The sequence below is a fragment of the Sapajus apella genome, unplaced genomic scaffold (assembly GCF_009761245.1).
Source record: "Sapajus apella isolate SASKATOON/1434 unplaced genomic scaffold, GSC_monkey_1.0 scaffold16, whole genome shotgun sequence".
In the NCBI taxonomy this organism is placed as follows: domain Eukaryota; kingdom Metazoa; phylum Chordata; class Mammalia; order Primates; family Cebidae; genus Sapajus; species Sapajus apella.
The window spans coordinates 16,181,979-16,200,816 of record NW_022436956.1 but is presented as its reverse complement, the minus strand read 5'-3'; the positions used below and the strand labels follow the sequence as shown (position 1 = coordinate 16,200,816).

The 18,838-nt window shown below is 48.0% G+C and overlaps 1 protein-coding gene and 3 pseudogenes across 4 annotated transcripts in view; 1 reads left to right on the top strand and 3 right to left on the bottom strand.

Moving 5' to 3' along the window:
- Positions 1-4,978: 4,978 nt before the first annotated feature.
- On the bottom strand, positions 4,979-6,970 carry LOC116556183 (annotated as a pseudogene).
- Positions 6,971-9,717: 2,747 nt separating this feature from the next.
- Positions 9,718-18,838, bottom strand: part of LOC116556182 — a 17,349-nt pseudogene continuing 8,228 nt past the window's right edge.
- The window catches only part of CCDC84 (coiled-coil domain containing 84), a 25,515-nt gene continuing 19,426 nt past the window's right edge, over positions 12,750-18,838 (top strand). For all 3 annotated transcript variants that reach the window (XR_004270877.1, XM_032285265.1, XM_032285264.1), the window contains exons 1-3: positions 12,750-12,938; positions 13,051-13,214; positions 13,609-13,707. Coding sequence is in view for 2 of the 3 variants with exons in the window: in XM_032285265.1 (XP_032141156.1) it covers positions 12,771-12,938; positions 13,051-13,214; positions 13,609-13,707 (431 nt within the window). In the remaining variant the exon portion in view is untranslated. The remainder of the gene's footprint in view (positions 12,939-13,050; positions 13,215-13,608; positions 13,708-18,838) is intronic.
- LOC116556181 lies at positions 18,327-18,820 on the bottom strand (annotated as a pseudogene). Its single transcript, XR_004270878.1, has one exon. The product of XR_004270878.1 is annotated as a cytochrome b-c1 complex subunit 7 pseudogene (transcript).

Here is an 18,838-nt window from a genome sequence, read left to right as displayed (position 1 = left end):
GGTGGGGTCTCTGAGGATGGGGTTAAGGGTGGAGGTGGAGTTCAACTCCAAGGTTGGAGATGGGATGCCTTCAGCTGACAGATGCTCCTGAGGCAATGGGGCAGGTGCCTGCTGTGCAGCAAAGGGAGTCTGTACTTTTCTTGCCTCAAAGGAGGAAAATGCGCAGCCTTTAAAGCATCTTGGAGTCATTTCCATTTTTCTAGGTTATGAAGATAATCTTGACTGGGCGCGGTGGCTCACACCTGTAATCCCAGCACTTTGGGAGGCTGAGGTGGGTGGATCACCTGAGGTCAAGGGTTCCAGACCAGCCTGACCAACATGGTGAACCCCTGTCTCTACTAAAAATACAAATCTGGGGCCGGGCGCGGTGGCTCACGCCTGTAATCCCAGCACTTTGGGAGGCTGAGGCGGGTGGATCGCGAGGTCAAGAGACCGAGACCATCCTGGTCAACATGGTGAAACCCCATCTCTACTAAAAATACAAAAAATTAGCTGGGCATGGTGGCGTGTGCCTGTAATCCCAGCTACTCGGGAGGCTGAGGCAGGAGAATTGCCTGAACCCAGGAGGCGGAGGTTGTGGTGAGCTGAGATCGCGCCATTGCACTCCAGCCTGGGTAACAAGAGCGAAACTCCGTCTCAAAACAAATCTGATTTGGCCTCAATTTGTCCACCTCATCTGCACTTTGTATACAACCTCATCAATGTCCACATTCTTGTTAACATCAGGGGTTTTTTTTGCTTTTGTTTTTGTTTTTTGAGATTGACTCTTACTCTGTTGCCCAGGCTGGAGTGTAATGGAGCCATCTCAGCTCACTGCAACCTCTGCCTCCCAGGTTCAAGTGATTGTCCTGCCTCAGCCTCCCAGTAGCTGGGACTACAGGTGTGCACCACCACACCTGGCTAATTTTTGTGTTTTAGTAGAGATGGGGTTTCATCACATGGCCCAAGCTGGTCTCAAACTTCTGAGCCCTGGCAATCCACCTGCCTTGGCCTCCCACAGTGCTAGATTACAAGCGTGAGCCACCACACCTGGCCAACATCAGGTTTAAGTTGCAAGTGGATCCAAAATGCAACAAATCAGAAGGAAAGTACAAAATACAGCCTTTGGGGAGAAAGGGACTGAGAAAAATCTGCCTTTGCCCACTTTGGTCTCTAATAAACTCCTATACTTGCACCTAGTTTTCACTTATCAATTAATAAAATACTTTTTTTTGTTTTTGTGATTCTCCTTCCTCAGCCTCCCAAGTAGCTGGGATTACAGGTGTGTGCACCACTATGCCCAGCTAATTTCTGTATTTTTAGTAGAGACCGGGTTTCACCATGTTGGTCAGGCTGGTCTTGAACTCTTGACCTCATGATCTGCCTGTCTCGGCCTCCCAAAGTACTGGGATTACAGGCATGATTTTTTTTTTTTTTTTTTGGGAGACAGAATGGCAATCCTACTCATCACAACCTCTACCTCCCAGGTTCAAGTGATTCTCCCACCGCAGCCCCCTAAGTAGCTGGGACCACAGGCACATGCCATCACGTCCTGCTAATTTTTGTATTTTTAGTAGAGATGGGGTTTCACCATGTTGCCCAGGCTGGTCTTGTACTCCCGAGGTCAAGCAATCCACCCACCTCAGCCTCTCAAACTATTGGGATTACAGGTGTGAGCCACTGTGCCTGGACTTCAACACTTATGGGTTAAGCATTTTCACTATACTACGACCTTGCCAGGTGTTAGGGATACAGCAAAGAAACCAAATGGTTCCTCACAGTTTTCAGTCTAGATGAAAAGATACTAAACCAAAACACTAATGGTAATAAAAATTAGGTAAAGATTGGGTTATTGGCTGGTCTTGGTGGCTCACACCTGTAATCCCAGCACTTTGGGAGGCTGAAGCAGACAGATCACCTGAGGTCAGAAGTTCAAGACCAGCCTGACCAACATGGTGAAACCCCATCTCTACAAAAATACATAAATTAGCCGGGCATGACGGCGGGTGCCTGTAATCCCAGCTACTCAGAAGACTGAGGCAGGAGAATTGCTTGAACCTGGCAGGTGGAGGTTACAGTGAGCCTAGATGATGCCATTGCACTCCAGCACGGGTGACAGTGAGGCTGTGTCTCAAAAACAAAAAAAAAGATTGGGTTGTGAGAGAAAGCAATATTGGTATCTAAGTTAGATTGGAGGGGAGATCAGAGAGGAACCTTTCTAAGAAAGTGACATTTTAGGCTGGGCACGGTGGCTCACACCTGTAATCCCAGGACTTTCGGAGGTGGAGGCGGGTGCATCACCTGAGGTCAAGAGTTCAAGACCAGCCTGATCAACATGGTGGAACCCTATCTCTACTAAAAATATAAAAATTAGCATGGTGGCAGGGGCCTGTGATCCCAACTACTCGGGAGGCTGAGGCAGGAGAATTGCTTGAACCCAGGAGGCGGAAGTTGAAGTGAGCTGAGATCGTGCCATTGCACTCCAGCCTGGGCAACAGAGCAAGACTCCAACTCAAAAAAAAAAAGTGACATTTTAACCAAGACCTGTAGTATGGGGAGAAGTTAGCCAGGCTGAAGAACGGAAAGGAAAAGAATTCTAATAGAGGCATTGGACTGGACATAGCCCTGGAGGTAGAGACACATCTTGGCCTTTTGAGAAAATAGGGCTGAAACCATGGAAGACAGAATACAGTAAACGAGGGCAGAAAGGTCCAAGGTGAAACTGGGAGAGGGACAGGGACTAGACCAGGTATGCTCTTCTAGGCAATGACAGGGGATTTGGATTTTTTTCAAGTACAGTAGAAAATAATTGAAGTAACTGACATAATCTGTTTGTTGTTGTCATTGTTGTTAATCACAATTAGCCACTCAGGAAAGTGGCTTGTCGGGGGAAGCCAACATGGAAGCAGGAAGACCCATGAGGAGGTGACTGCGGTAAATCAGGCCAGCTGGAGTATTAGTGGCAGTAGAGATGAAGACAGAAGAACAATTTGATGATATATCGCAGAGGTAGAAAAAACAATAGGATTGATTGCAGGAGGAGAAGACAAGAATGACTCAGGTTTTTGGTTGCAGCAAATAGGTGAATGGTGAGGAGAGGAAGCCTGCAGGAGTAGCAGGTTTAAGCCATTCTGTGTTTAGTATCTGTAAGACAAGGCCAGGCACAATGGCTCACACCTGTAATCCCCGCACTTGGGGAGGCAGAGGTGGGTGGGTCACTTGAACCCAGGAGTTGGAAACCAGCATGGGCAACATGGTGAGACCTCCTCTCTACAAAAAATAAAAAAAAATAGCTGGGGGTGGTGGTGTGTGCCTGTGGTCCCAGCTACTTGGGAGGTTAAGGTGGGAAGATTGCTTGAGCCTGGGGAGGCAAGGCAAGGCTGCAGTGAATCATAATTGTGCCACTGCACTCCAGCCTGAATAGTAACAGAGTAAGATCCTGTCTCCAATTTAAAAAAAGGAATCTGTGAGGTCATGCATCGTGGCTCACACCTCTAATGCCAGCACTTTGGGAGGCCGAGGTGGAAGGATCACTTGAGGTCAGGAGTTTGAGACTAGCCTAACCAACATGGTGAAACCCCATCTCTACTAAAAATACAAAAATTAGTTGGGCATGGTGGCAGGTGCCTGTAATCCCAGCTACTCAGGAGGCTGAGACAGGAGAATCGCTTGAACCTAAGAGGCAGAAGTTGCAGTGAGCCGAGATTGTGCCACTGCACTCTAGACTGGGTGACAGAGCAAGACTCCATCTTGGGGAAAAAAAAAAAAAAAAGAATCTGTGAGACATCAGGATGGTTATGTCAGTGTCAAGTAGATAGTTGTTATATGTCTGGAGTTCAGAAGAGAAGTCTGAGCTGAAAATGTAAATACACTGAGAATCATCAATATATAGATAGTACTTAATATCATGCTTTATGTACTGACATAGAAAGATATCCACAATACATTTTGGGGAGTTAAAAAAGTAGCAGAACAGTGTTCAAAATTATTCTGAATATGGCAGAAATTATGTTCATATATATAAATGTGAAGTCTAAACACAGAAAACATCTTGAAGAATATAGGTGTCAAACAGCAATGGCCCCCCTGCCAAAAAAAAAAAAAAAACCCAGCAATGGCCATCTTTGAGGACTGGGTAGGCAACATAAATGGGGCAATCGTTTATTTATAGCCTCTGTACAGCTTTTGTATTTTACAACAAGAAATTGCCTTTTAAAATTTTTCTGCTGGGCGTGGTGGCTCACGCCTGTAATCCTAGCACTTTGGGAGGCCGAGGTGGGTAGATGACCTGAGGTCAGGAGTTCAAGACCAGCCTGGCCATCATGGAGAAACCCCATCTTAAAAAAAATTTTTTTTTCTTTTTTTTTTTTTTTTTTGAAACTGAGTCTCACTCTATTACCCAGGCTGGAATGCAGTGGCAAGATCTCAGCTCAGTACAACCTCTGCCTCCCAGGCTCAAGCAATCATCTTGTCTCAGCCTCCCCGGTAGCTGGGACCACAGACATGTGCCATCAGGCCTGGCTAAATTTTTTTTTTTTTTTTTTTCAGTAGAGACGAGGTTTCATCATGTTGCCCAGGCTTGTCTCAAACACCTGAACTCAAGCAATTTGCCCACTGGGATTATAGGCATGAGCCACCGTGTCTGGCCTACAATTTTTTTTTTTTTTTTTTGAGACAGGGTGTCACTCTGTCACCCAGGCTGGAGTGCAGTGCCACAATCTTGGCTCACTGCAACCTCCACCTCCCAGGTTCAAGCAATTCTCATGCTTCAGCCTCCAGGTAGCTGGCACTACAGGTGAGCACCAACACACCCAGCTAATTTTTGTATTTTTAGTAGAGACCACGTTTCGCCATGTTGGCCAGGCTGGTCTCCATCTCCTGACCTCAAGTGATCCACCCACCACGGCCTCCCAAAGTGCTAGGATTACAGGCATGAACCACTACATCTGGCCTACAATTTTTGATAAAGGAGATTTTTAATTTTTTTTTTTTCAGAGCTAGCTGAATTTTTTTTTTGCCCCCCCCAAAAAAAAAAAAGTAATTGAATTGTTTTGCAGCTGGAGGCCTGGGCAAGGGCTTCCTCAGCAGTAAACCCTGCAAGTGGGCTGAGGGCTAGGGCTGAGCCTCAGGTAGGTCACTTGTTCCCTGTGCTCCCTGCACAGAAGCCTCCCTCCCAGGCTCTGGGACAGCCTCAGGAGGGGCAGGCTGGGAGGGGCTGCCGCAGCTGTTCACTTCAGCAGGACATCAGAGGACTTGGACACCAGCCTCCATGGCAGGTCTCAATCTTCTTCACAACCATGGCCTTGGTGGTGCTGGTGCGGCTGAGGGAGCTGAAGCCCAGGCCATAGCTGAGGCTGGGGCTTGTGAGGCCCCCATAGGCCCAGCTCAGACCACCTGCATAGGCGCTGGTGGTCTTTGTATGGATACTCATGTTCTGCATCCTAGATGCCAGCCAGCTTTCCTAGCCCTCCAGCAGCTTATGGTAGGTGGCAATCGTGATGTCCAGGGCCAGCTTGACATTCATCAGCTCCTGGTACTCATTCAGCTGCAGCGCCATGTACTGCTTGGCCTGCTGCAGGATGGCCTCCAGCTCCTCCTGCTTGGCATGAGCATCCATAATGGCCAGCTCCTCCCACTGCTCAGCATCTGTGATGGCGGCCTCCAGGGAAGCCCTCTGGCCTTTGAGGCCCTCAGTCTCAGCCTGAAGCCAGTTGATGTTCTGGTTCATCTCAGAGATCTCAGTCTTTGTATGCTGCAGGTCATCCCCGTGCTTCCCAGACTGTGTCTGCAGCTCCTCATACTTAATCTGGTATATGTTGTCCGCCTCAGCCTGGCTGCGGTTGGCAATCTCCTTGTACTGTGCCTTGACCTCAGCAATGGTGCTGTCCATGTCCAGGGACCAGCTGTTGTCCATGGACAGTACCACAGATGTGTTTGAGATCTGGGACTTCAGCTCCTGGATCTCCTCTTCATACAGCTGCCTGAGAAGGTGATCCTGTCAGTCAGCCTTTCCAGGCGAGACTCCAGCTCTACCTTGTTCATGTAAGCTTCATCCACATCCTTCTTGAGAGGACAAATTCAATCTCCATCTCTGTACGCTTATTGATCTCATCCTTATACTTGTTTTTGAAGTCCTCCACCAGCCCCTGCATGTTGCCAAGCTCCGCCTCCAGCTTCAGCTTCTCCTGGCCCAGAATCTCCAGTTGCCACCTAAGGTTGTTGATGTAGCTCTCAAACGTGTTGTCCGTGTTGCTCCAAGCTGTCTTCTGCTGCTGCAGGAGGCTCCACCTGGTCTCCAGCATCTTGTTCTGCTGCTCCAGGAACCGTACCTTGTTGATGAAGGAGGCAAACTTGTTGAGGGTCTTGATGTGCTCCTTCTCCTAAGTGTGCATGGTCTGGATGCTGGGGTCCACTTCCAGGTTAAGGGGGCTCAGAAGGCTCTGGTTGACCATGACAGCAGTGATGCCTCCTATGCCCATGCTGCTGGCCCCACCATAGCCTGCACCCAGGCCACCCTGGAAGCTGCTGCTGCCCACTTGGGAGAAGCTTGAGGAGCTGATGCAGGCACCAGGCCCACTAGTGTAGGAGTGGCTAGGCCGGGGGGCTAGAGGTGAACACCTTGTAGGACTTCTGGGTCACCCTGATGGACATGGTGGAGGCAGAAGTGGAGGCAGGTGGGCTGAACCAGCGGAGATTCCCGAAGGAGTGGAGAAGCTGCTTCTTTGGAAATTTTTAATAATTTTTAAGGAATTTTCAAGTGATCCCATTTGGTAGCTTGCTACTACTAATTAGCAGGCTGTTAACTTCATGCTCCCTGGGCTCCTTGCATACACTACTCCCACCACTAAAGGGCATCGTAACCTCAGGGTGCCTGAGTTTTGACGGTTTTCACTTAATTTGACAAGGATACATAGAGGACCACCATCTGTTAATTAAGAGTCAGGCATGAATAGAACACAATCCCTGCACTTGAGGAGCTTTTCCATGATTGGTTTTCTTTCTATTTTTTTTTTTTAAAGACGGGGTTTCACCATGTTGGTCAGGCTGGTCTTGAACTCCCAACCTCAGGTGATCGCCCACCTTGGCCTTCAAAGTGCCTGGATTACAGGCGTGAGACACCACACCCGGCCCATGATTGGTTTTCAACTGACTACTAGACAAAAACGATGACAGGATGAGCAAAGGACCTTGGAGTTGAGAAATTAATCCTTCAGGGACAACTCTGGAAGGCTTCACAAAAGGATGACATTTTATTCTTTCAATAAACATTGATTCAGAGCTTACCATATGCCAGATAAAGCCATCAGCTTCACTGAAATTACTTCTAGTTCATATTTCAGAGCCTTATATAATAGAAAATTTGTGAGGTAGGATTGGAAAGATGTAAATTCCTGGCAGAGGAGCTGAAGATGCTGTAGTTCATAGGAGGAATAGAACTATTGGAATTGCCTGGAGGAGGGATTCAAGTGGGGCAGTGGAGAGGGAGGGGAGACCCAAAGAAGTTGGGAATCATGTAAAAGGCTTTGAATGGCTTGTCAAGGAAGTTTAGATTTGTCCTGAAATTAGAGGTATTAATTAGAAAAGTCATTATGGAGACTTTCTTAAGACTACAGAAAGGAAGATGTACGGACAGAATAGAGCAGACACTTGGAAACCAGTTAGTATGATTTTATGTGAATCTGAGCAAGAGAGGAGGAGAATTGAAATGAGGTATACACTGAGTTTAAAACAATGTAAGATAGGCTGGGTGTGCTGTAATCCCAGCACTTTGGGAGGCTGAGGTCGGAGGATCCCCTGAGCCCAGGAGTTCAAGACCAGCCTGGGCAACATAGCAAGACCTTGTCTCTATAAAATGTATCTATATAGAAATTGTATTTTTTTTTTTTAAAGGAGGCTGGGTACAGTGGCTCATGCCTATAATCCTAGCACTTTGGGAGGCTGAGGCGGGCAGATCACCTGAGGTCAGGAGTTCAAGACCAGCCTGGCCAACCTGGTGAAACCCCATCTTTACTAAAATACAAAAATTAGCCTGACATGATGGTAGGTACCTTTAATCTCAGCTACTCAGGAGGCTGAGACAGAAGAATCACTTCAACGTGGGAGATGGTGGTGGTAGTGAGTCGAGATCATACTACTGCACTCCAGCCTGGACTACTGAGCGAGACTCCATCTCAAGAAAAAAAATAAATGCCAGGCGCTGTGGCTCATGCCTGTAATCCCAGCTCTTAGGGAGGCAGAGGGGGGAGGATAGCTTGAGCCTAGGAGTTCAAGATCTGCCTGGGCAATATAGTGAGACCTCGTTCTCCACAGAAAGTAAAAAAAAAAAAAGGCCGGGCGCGGTGGCTCAAGCCTGTAATCCCAGCACTGTGGGAGGCCGAGGCGGGTGGATCACGAGGTCAAGAGATCGAGACCATCCTGGTCAACAGGGTGAAACCCCGTCTCTACTAAAAATACAAAAATTCAGCTGGGCATGGTGGCGTGTGCCTGTAATCCCAGCTACTCAGGAGGCTGGGGCAGGAGAATTGCCTGAACCCAGGAGGCGGAGGTTGTGGTGAGCTGAGATCGCGCCATTGCACTCCAGCCTGGGTAACAAGAGCGAAACTCCGTCTCAAAAAAAAAAAAAAGGAAGACAGCTGGGTGCAGTGGCACACGCTATGGTTGTTGCTACTCAGGAGGCTCAGATGGGAGGATCCCTTGAGCCCAGGAATTTGACTGTAATGCATTATGCAGTTTGGGTGTTTGCACTAAGCTCAGTATCAATATGGTAACCTCCCAGGACAGGGGACCATCCAGGTCACCCCTCCAGGTGACCACCCCTATGGAGGGGTGAAGCAGCCCAGGTCGGAAATGGAGCAGTTCCAAACTCTCATGTTGCGCTTGTCTGATGGCAGTGGGTTATTAGAATTTAATAACACTAGTGTCACTAAAGTTGGTATACAACCCCCCACGCCTAAATTTGACTGGCTTAAAAATTTTTTTTAAAAAACCCAAAGCTCCCATGCCAGTAGTAGTAGGTTGGCACCTGTGAACAACCACTGCACTCCACCCTGGGCAACACGGCAAGACCCTGTTTCAAAAAAAAAAATGGGAACAGACTTTAAACACATTAGAAGTCCAATGAATAAGACGACTTTTGCATGGTAGATGTTGGGGTGGGGTTGAGTAAAAGGGAGTGTCAAGAATAACTCACCCCAGGCCAGGCACAGTGACTTACACCTGCAATCCCAGGACTTTGGGAGGCCAAGGCAGGTGGATCACCTGAGGTGAGGAGTTTGAGAACAGCCTGACCAACATGGCGAAACCCCATCTCTACTAAAAATATAAAACTTAGCCGGGTGTGGTGGCGTACGCCTGTAATCCCAGCTACTTGGGAGGCTGACAGGAGAATCCTTTGAACCAAGGAGGTAGAGGTTGCATTGAGCCAAGATTGAGCCACTGCACTCCAGCCTGGGTGACAGAACAAGAATCCATCTAAAAAAAAAAAAAAAAAAAAAAAAAAAAAAACCCAAACCTCCCGGCTTTTTTTTTTTTTTTTTTTGAGACAAAGTCTCATTTTGTTGTCCAGGCTAGGGTGCAGTGGCACAAACACAGCTCACTGCTGCAGCCTCAACCTCCCAGGCTCAAGTGATCCTCCTGTCTCAGCCCCCTAAGTAACTGGGACTACAGCTACACACCACCAGGACCAGCTAATTTTTGCTTTGTTTTTGTTTGTTTTAAATTTTTTATTTTTTTGACAAATCTTATTTTATTCAGGTAGCAGTCTGATCACATATAGTCCAACAACACTCAAATAATAAATTTAATCAGATGTTAAAAAGATTGGTTTTCAAACATCATAGCCAATGATGCCACGCTTGCCTGTGATCTGACATAAAACCACATTAACACCTCAGTGGCCACCAAACCATTCAGCACAGCTTCCTTAACTGAGTTGTTTGAAGCTACCAGTCTAAGCACTCTTGACTATTTTTTTCAGGCTCTGAATAGCTCTTGGGATCTCAGCAGGGGTGGGAGGAATCAGCTCAACCTTGGCGTAGTACCAAAATGTGGCTAATTGAGACTTCGAGTAAGTCACAGCTGCGTTCACAAGCACTGGCGTCTTCTCCAGTTACGGATAAATTGGGCCATGGTTCTGGGATGGAAAGCTCATTGACCCGAATGGCCAGCTGAATTTGTTTATTTTTTGAGATAGAGTCCCACTCTGTCGCCCAGGCTGGAGTGCAGTGGCACAATCTCGGCTCACTACAACCTCTGCCTCCCAGGTTCTAGGGATTTTCCTGCCTCAATGTCCCGAGTAGCTGGGATTACAGGCACCCACCAATATACCCAGCTAATTTTTGTATTTTTAGTAGAGACAGCGTTTCACCATGACAGCCAGGCTGGTCTTAAAATCCTGACCTCAGGTGATCTGACCACCTCAGCCTCCTAAAGTGCTGGGATTACAGGTGGGAGCCACTGAGCCCAGCCTGTTTGTTTTTTTGAGACGGAGTCTCGCTGTGTCACCCAGGCTGGAATGCAGTGGCACGATCTCAGCTCACTGCAACCCCTGCCTCCTGGGTTCAAGTAGTTCTACTGCCTCAGCCTCTCAAGTAGCTGGGACTACAGGCACGTGCCACCACACCTGGCTAATTTTTGTATTAGGCTCAAACTCCTGACCTCAGGTGATCCATCTGCTCAGCCTCCCAAAGTGTTGGGATTACAGGTGTGAACCACCAGGCCTGGCAGAATTTTTTTTGTAGAGACAGAGCTTCGCCATCTTGGCTAGGCTGCTCTCAAATGCCTGGGCACAAGCCATCTGCCCACCTCAGTTTCCTAAACTGCTGGGATTATGGGCGTGAGCCACGGCATCCAACCTCCAGGCTGTAACTTGGTGGTGTCATTCACTGGGAGGATGAAAATAGGGGATGTCCTGAAGAGGAAGATGTTGAGTTCCATTTGACCCAAGCCGAGTTCTGATGCCAGCTGACTTCTTGGTGAAGCAGCTTCATAAGCAAAACTGCTGAAGGCTTACAAGTTACTAGAAGTTGAAACAGATAGTAGTGTAGACCTCTATGACCAGCTTTGGCACACATGAGGGAAGCATGCCTGGGTTGATCTGAAATTGGGATTTGATAGAATGAGAGGTCTTGGAAGGTCAAGTGAAGTAAGAAGTTGCCCTGAGAGTGTAGCTGAACATTCCTGGGATCCAATGAGGAAAGTGAACCAAGAGAATCTAAGACCTAGACCAGTGCTTCTCACATTTGAGCATCACCTGAAGAGCTCATGAAACCATAGCCAGCTGAGCTTCACCCCAGGTTTCTTTCTTTTTTTTTTTTTTTGAGATGAAGTCGCACTCTGTTGCCCAGGCTAGAGTGCAGTGGTGCAATCCTGGCTCACTGCAACCTTCGCCTCTTAGGTTCAAGAGAGTCTCCTGCCTCAGCCTCCAGAGTAGCTGGGATGATGGGCACACACCACCACATCTGGCTAATTTTTCTATTTTTAGTAGAGACAGGGTTTCACCATGTTGGCCAGGCTGGTCTTGAACTCCTGACCTCAGGTGATCTGCCCTCCTTGGCTTCCCAAAGTGCTGGGATTACAGGCATGAGCCACCGTGATGGGCCCTCACCCCAAGTTTCTGATTCAGTAGGTAGGTCTGGGTTGGGGCCTAAGAATGTGCACTGCTGACCAGTTCCCTCATTCTGATGCGGTAGGCCCCGGGGAGTGGGGAAGCACACTTTGAAAACCCCTGGTGGAGAGCAAAGCATCCGGCAGCAGGCAAACGTTGAATCATTTCCAGAGTGAATGGATGAAAAGAGGCGTCTTCTTCAGGAAGAGAGGTCTCCCTGCAGTCAAACACTAGGCTGACGGTAAGGCCACATGGGATAACGGCAGGTGGTAGACAGAGCCGAACTTCAGAGTCTGGATTCAGAGAAGGAGAAATTTGGGGGGACAAGGTCCAGGACTGACCCTGCCAAGGTAATGATGAGAGATCAAGGAATTGAGTGTTACAAGGGTATTCAAAATGAATTACTTCTGGCAGAGGCTAGATTCTAGAGGGAAGTTCCAACAGGAAGTGAAGATCTGAAGAGGGAAGTAGCTACGCTGGGGCTGAATTCTGTAACGCTGACCCTGTGTAGGCCCTACAGACAGCAGCCCATCCGGGCTATGTACCAGAACTAGCAACACAATCTACGGGAAGTGTGCGATCCCTCAGCAACGACGCTGCATGCAGTGTAGCTTCCTTTACGGTTTTACAGGGGCCGCGGGGAGCACACCCTGTGGGGGCGACTGTGATTGGGTCTAGTTCGTGGTCCCTCCAGCAGGCGTTCTCCTCCAGCCGCTGTAATGATGGGCGCCAGGGCTCAGGTGCTGACCGCGCTACTTGACACCTGTGCAACCCTCCTCAATGTTCCTTACCTCTACAGGCCTCAGGTTTCCCGCCTAAAAATGCGCTAATAATAGTAAACCACACAACCTCAGCGAGAGGACACGGTGACGTGATTAACGTAAGGCTGTGGTCATGTTGTCTACTACAGGTCCTGGCCAATGCTCAGAGTGGCGTGTAGCCTGCGAGCTTCACGTTCCTGGGGGCCCGTGTGGCCGCACATCTGCAGGACGGCGCCGACGTTTTGCTTAACCAGTCCGGCTGCCTCTGGGATGTTCGGGCCGCGGCCGGACTGGGGGGTGGGGTGGGGCTGAAAAGGGTCTGCGCAGCCGCAGAAGGGCTTGCAGTGGCGCCTGACGGCCGCTGGGGACCACGGGAACCGATGGGTTAGCCCCGCCCCGAGGGGTCAGGGGTCAGGGGCCACCGGATGGCGAGGGATCTGCTGCTGGTGGTGGAGACACCCGGTTCCCGGCCTATGGCGCCGGCGCAGCGCTGCCCCCTGTGCCGCCAGACTTTCTTCTGTGGTCGCGGGCACGTCTACAGCCGCAAGCACCAGCGGCAGCTGAAGGAGGCTTTGGAAAGGCTCCTGCCCCGGGTGCGGAGGCAAGGCTAGAGATGGGCTGGGAGTGCGGGGCAGGTCAGTGAAGGCCAGAGCGGGTGTGATTTGGGGGTTCTCCTCAGGGTTCTACTTGGCTTCTTCGCCGCAGGTGGAGGCGGCCCGCAAAGCCATCCGCGCCGCTCAGGTGGAGCGCTATGTGCCGGAACACGAGCGATGCTGCTGGTGCCTGTGCTGCGGCTGTGAGGTGCGGGAACACCTGAGCCATGGAAACCTGACGGTGCTGCACGGGGGGCTGGTGGAGCATCTGGCCAGGTGAGAGCCGGGCTGGGAGACTCCTCCAGCACAGACGTGTACATACATATACGGGAGGACGCTTTTGTGATTTGATCAGGATGGATGGATTGAGTCACTTCACAGGTGTTGCCAGCCTTGTTGGGGTAGGGGTCGTATGCTGCCACGGTCCCAAGTGGTTCTGGTGGTCTAGCTGCGAAAGGCAGCTTGGTCACCGCCCCTAACCTTCCCTTGGATTCTCACAATTTTATGGGAAGAAAAGAGATGAGATCTTGGAGACTGGTAACAGTATTCCTCTCTCAGCCCTGCCCCAGGTAGAAACCCAGATGTCAGTTTGCACTACAAACCTAATGTTTAATATCTGAGTAATATTTTATAACCTATAGCTGAGATTGCTTATCCTCTCCATTTTCAGCCCAGAGCATAAGAAGGCGACCAACAAATTCTGGTGGGAGAACAAAGCTGAGGTCCAGATGAAAGAGAAGTTTCTGGTCACTCCCCAGGATTATACACGGTGAGTCACTGGTATTGAAGGTGAAGTAGCAGAGTGAATTCTCTGGATCTTTGTCAGGTATGGGAAGTTACTCTATTAACTAGAAAGTTCAGGAGGGACTTCTGAAGTATCTACTACCTTCATAACACTTATTATTCTAGGTACTATATTGGACACAAAAGTGTGACAGTTCTTGAGGTTTAGTTGGGAAATGGGATTTAGCAAATGGACAATACTAAAAGTTGACTATTATCAACTACTTAAATGTGAGGCACAGACAATACTAAAGTTTGTTTGTTAGAAGAGGCTGTTTATAGTGTCTAAGAAACTGCTACTCAGCCAGTACCTACTTTCAATATTTTTGGACTCGTATTTTCTTTTATTATTATTTTTTTAGGTGGAATTTTGCTCTTCTCGCCCAACACAGAGTGCAGTGGCATGATCTCAGCTCACTGCAAACTCCGCCTCCCAGGAACAAGTAGCTGGGATTATAGGCATGTGTCGCCACGCCCATCTAATATTTTTTTCTTCTTCTTTAAGAGGGGGTCTCCTTCTGTCACCCAGGCTGGGGTACAATGGCATGATCTTGGCTCACTGCAACCTCCGTCTCCCAGGTTCAAGCAATTCTGCCGCCTTAGCCACCTGAGTAGCTGGGATTACAGGTGCCCACCACCACACTCAGCTAATTTTTGTATTCTTTTAGTAGAGACGGGGTTTCACCACGTAGACCAAGATGGTCTCGATCTCTTGACCTCGTGATCCACCCGCCTCGGCCTCCCAAAGTGCTGGGATTACAGGCTTGAGCCACCGCACCCGGCCAATTTTTGTATTCTTAGTAGAGACTGGGTTTCATCATGTTGGCCAGGCTGGTCATGAACTCCTGATCTCGTGATCTGCCCACCTTGGCCTCCCAGAGCGTTGGGATTACATGTGTGAGCCACCACTCTCAGCCTAATTTTGTGTTTTTAGTAGACCTGGAGTTTCACCATGTTGGCCAGGCTGGTCACTAATTCCTGATCTAAGATGATCCGCCTGCCTCGGCCTCCCAGAGTGCTGGGATTATAGGCATGAGCCACCACACCTGGCCTCAATGATTTTCTTTTTTTCTTTTTTTTTGAGACAGAGTCTTGCTCTGTCACCAGGCACCAGGCTGGAGTGCAGTGGCACAATCTCAGCTCACTGCAACCTCCGTCTCCCGGGTTCAAGCAATTCTCCTGCCTCAGCCTCAGCCTCCCAAGTAGCTGGAACTGCAGGTGCACTCCACCATGCCCAGCTAATTTTTGTATTTTAGTAGAGACGGGGTTTAACTATGTTGGCCAGGATTGTCTCGATCTCCTGAACTTGTGATCTGCCCACCTCGGTCTCCCAAATTGTTGGAATCCTCAATGATTTTCTTAGTGGCATCTGGGAATTCATCTGCTGCCTCTTGGTTGGCAGAAGCTGTCCCTTCTGCTATTTTGACATATTTTAAGCCAAACTTCTTTCTAAAATTATCAAACCATCCTCTGCTGGCATTAAATTTTCCAGCTTTAGATCCTTTCCTTTCAAGTTGTCATGTCATGACTTTGCTTTTTCTTGAATCCTATTAGAATCTGTAGGTAGGCCTTTCTAATAACAACCCTGTACCCACATAAAAGCTGTGTTTTCAATATGAAGATAAAAAGGTATTGTGCAAAGCATGCAAGGTTTTCATGCCTCCTGGCATAGGTGCAGTCATAGCTTCATGAATTTCTTTTTTTTTTTTTTTTTTTTTGGCCTTTAAAAAACTTTTTTTTTTTTTGGCTGGGTGTGGTGGCTCACGCCTGTAATTCTACCACTTTGGGAGGCTAAGGCAGGTGGAACACCTGAGGTCAGGAATTCAAGACCAGCCTGGCCAACATGGCAAAACCCATTTCTACTAAAAATACAAAAATTAGCTGGGTGTGGTGGTGGGTGCTTATAATCTCAGCTACTCAGGAGGCTGAAACAGGAGAATCACTTGAACCTGGCAGGGCAGAGGTTGCAGTGAGCCAAGATCAGGCCACTTCACTGCAGCCTGGGCAAAAGATCGAAACCCAATCTCAAAAAAAAAGAAATTTTTTTCTTTTATTGAAACAGGGTTTTGCTATGTTGCCCAGGCTGGTCTCAAACTCCTGGGCTCAAACAATCCGCCTGCCTCAGCCTTCCAAAGTGCTGGGACTGCAGGCATGAGCCACCATGCTCACCTCCCACTCTTTTTTTTTTACATGGGTTTTGTCAATGTGCATGGATTAATTTATCTTGACATACTGGGCAACTGCAGCTATAGATCTTAATCTACAGTACATATCAAGCAATTCAACTTTTTCTTTTTCTTTTTTTTTTTTTGGGACAGAGTTTCGCTCTTGTTACCCAGGCTGGAGTGCAATGGCGCGATCTCGGCTCACCGCAACCTCCGCCTCCTGGGTTCAGGCAATTCTCCTGCCTCAGCCTCCTGAGTAGCTGGGACTACAGGCACGCACCACCATGCCCAGCTAATTTTTTGTAGTTTTAGTAGAGACGGGGTTTCACCATGTTGACCAGGATGGTCTTGATCTCTTGACCTTGGGAGCCTCGGCCTCCCAAAGTGCTGGGATTACAGGCGTAAGTCACCGCGCCCGACCCTATTATATATTTTTTTTATAAAGACGGAGTTTCACCATGTTGGTCAGGCTGGTCTTGAACTCCTGAACTCAGGTGATCCGCCCGCCTTGGCCTCCAAAGTGCTTGGATTACAGGCGTGAGCCACCACGCCTGGCCTGTTTTCATTTCTCTTGACTGCGAATGTCACAATGTATGGTCTGTAAGTGCTTCTGTAAGTTTTGATAATTTTTTTTTTTTTGAGATGGACTCTTGCTGTGTTGCCAGGCTGGAGTGCAGTGGCATGATCTCTGCTCACTGTAGAGGTTGCAACCTCCACCTTCTGGGTTCAAGCAATTCTCCTGCCTCAGCCTCCCGAGTAGCTAGGATTACAGGCACACACCACCATGCCCAGCTAGTTTTTTTTTGTATTTTTCGTAGAGACATGGGGTTTCACCATGTTGGCCAGGTCTTGATCTCCTAACCTTGTGATCTGCCTGCCTGAAAAAAAAAAAAAAAAGGGAAACTGGTCACATAACAGTTAGTATAACCAGTTGTTGTGACCCAGATTGTGGGGGAGAGTTGGTGGTGATAGGAATAAAAAAAAACTTTTTTTTTTTTTTTTTTGACGAGTTTTGCTCTTGTTGCCCAGTCTAGAGTGCAATGGCACGATCTCAGCTCACTGCAACCTCTGCCTGCTGCGTTCAAGCGATTCTCCTGCCTCAGCCTCCTGAGTAGCTGGGATTACAGGCACCCACCATCACACCCGGCTAATTTTTGTATTTTAGTAGAGATAGGATTTCACCATGTTGGCCAGCCTGATCTTGAACTCCTGACCCCAAGTGATCCACCCGACTCGGCCTCCCAAAGTGCTGGGATTACAGGCGTCAGCCACCGCTCCCAGCCTAGAAAAAAGATTTCTATGTATACTTTTAAAAATAAGTTGTTTTTTTCTTTTTTTTGATGGTACATTTGGGAATTATACTATAACAGGCATAAGAAGTAAGATTTCTACCCTAGGGACATTTTGTATTCAGAATCCAATAGAAATATTTCGGTTATTTTTTTTGAGACAGAGTCTGGCTCTATGGTCCAGGCTGGGGTGCAGTGGTGTGATCTCGGCTCAATGCAACCCCCGCCTCCCGGGTTCAAGCAATTCTGCCTTGCCTCCTAAATAGCTGGGATTACAGGGATGAGCCACCATACCTTGATGACTTTTTTTTTTTTAATGGTGAAAAGATACATGTATTTAGAATTAGCCAGCTGGACTCAGTTGAGATGATTCATATTTTGTTGGCAACATCCAAAGCATCGTAATCTGGAGCCAGTTGAACATAGGCCTTCATCTCTTCATCAGTCCGAATCAGGGTGTTGACGTTGGCCACGTCAGTGTCCAGCTTCTTCACAGCCTGTTTGATCTGGCGTTTGTTGGCTTTAACATCAAGAGCTGGCCGGGCACTGTGGCTCACGCCTGTAATCCCAGCACTTTGGGAGGCTGAGGTGGGAGGATCACCTAAGGTCAGGAGTTCGAGACCAGCCTGGCCAACATGGTGAAACCCCATCTTTAAAAAAAAAAAAAAAAAAAATCAACAAGGAACACAAATATGTTGTTGTCTTCTATCTTCTTCGCGCCTGACTCAGTGGTCAGAGGAAACTTGATGATAACATAGTGGTCAAGCTTGTTTCTCTTGGGTGCATTCTTCTAAGGATATTTGCACTGTCTCTGGAGTCGCAGTGTCTTGGGCCACCAGAAGGTGGGTGATGTGCGGCGGCTCTTTTTTTTGTGGCTGTGGACACCTTTCAACACTGCCTTCTTGACCTTCAAAGCCTTCACTTTGGCTTCGGCTTTAGGAAGGTCAGGAGCTTCCATCTTCGCTTTCGGCGCCATCTTGTGAAAAGGAGCTAATTTTTCCATTTTTCATACAGACCGAGTCTCACCATGTTGGCCAAGCTGGTCTCAAACTCCTGACCTGCCTTGGCCTCCAAAAGTGTTGGGATTACAGGCGTAAGCCACTGCGCTCAGCCAAGGATAATTAGAAATAGTTTTCTTTTCTTTTCTTTTCTTTTTTTTTTTGATTACAATAGACATTTATTTAAAGTAAAACATCTGCAGACCAAATAATTCTTAAAATTGTTTGTTTCAAGTTTAACCATCTTCATAACAGCTGCATCCACAGACTTCAACTACGATTACTTCTTTTCCCATTCTTCTCTTTCTTTTCTTTCCCGAATAACCTCTTTCAGATGTGGTTCAAGGTAGTAATTTTCCTCTTCATATTTGGTCCACTGCTCTTTAGGCAGGATCTGATGCTTCATGGACAGGTCCAGTGCCCTCTTAATTCGAAACATCCTGTCATTATAAAGGTTCTCAGGAAGCCTTCTTATGGCTTCCTTTACGTCTTCATTCTCATACATTGTATTATCTCGAAGTAACCCCGGTTTATTGAATCCTGCAGTATTGTAGTACCATTTTCGCATAATCTCCAGCCACCTGCTTGATGCTGAAACAGCCAGCCTGCCAGCCATTATGACCAAAAAGCCTTCTTTCTTTTTTTTTTTTTTTTTTTTTTAGACC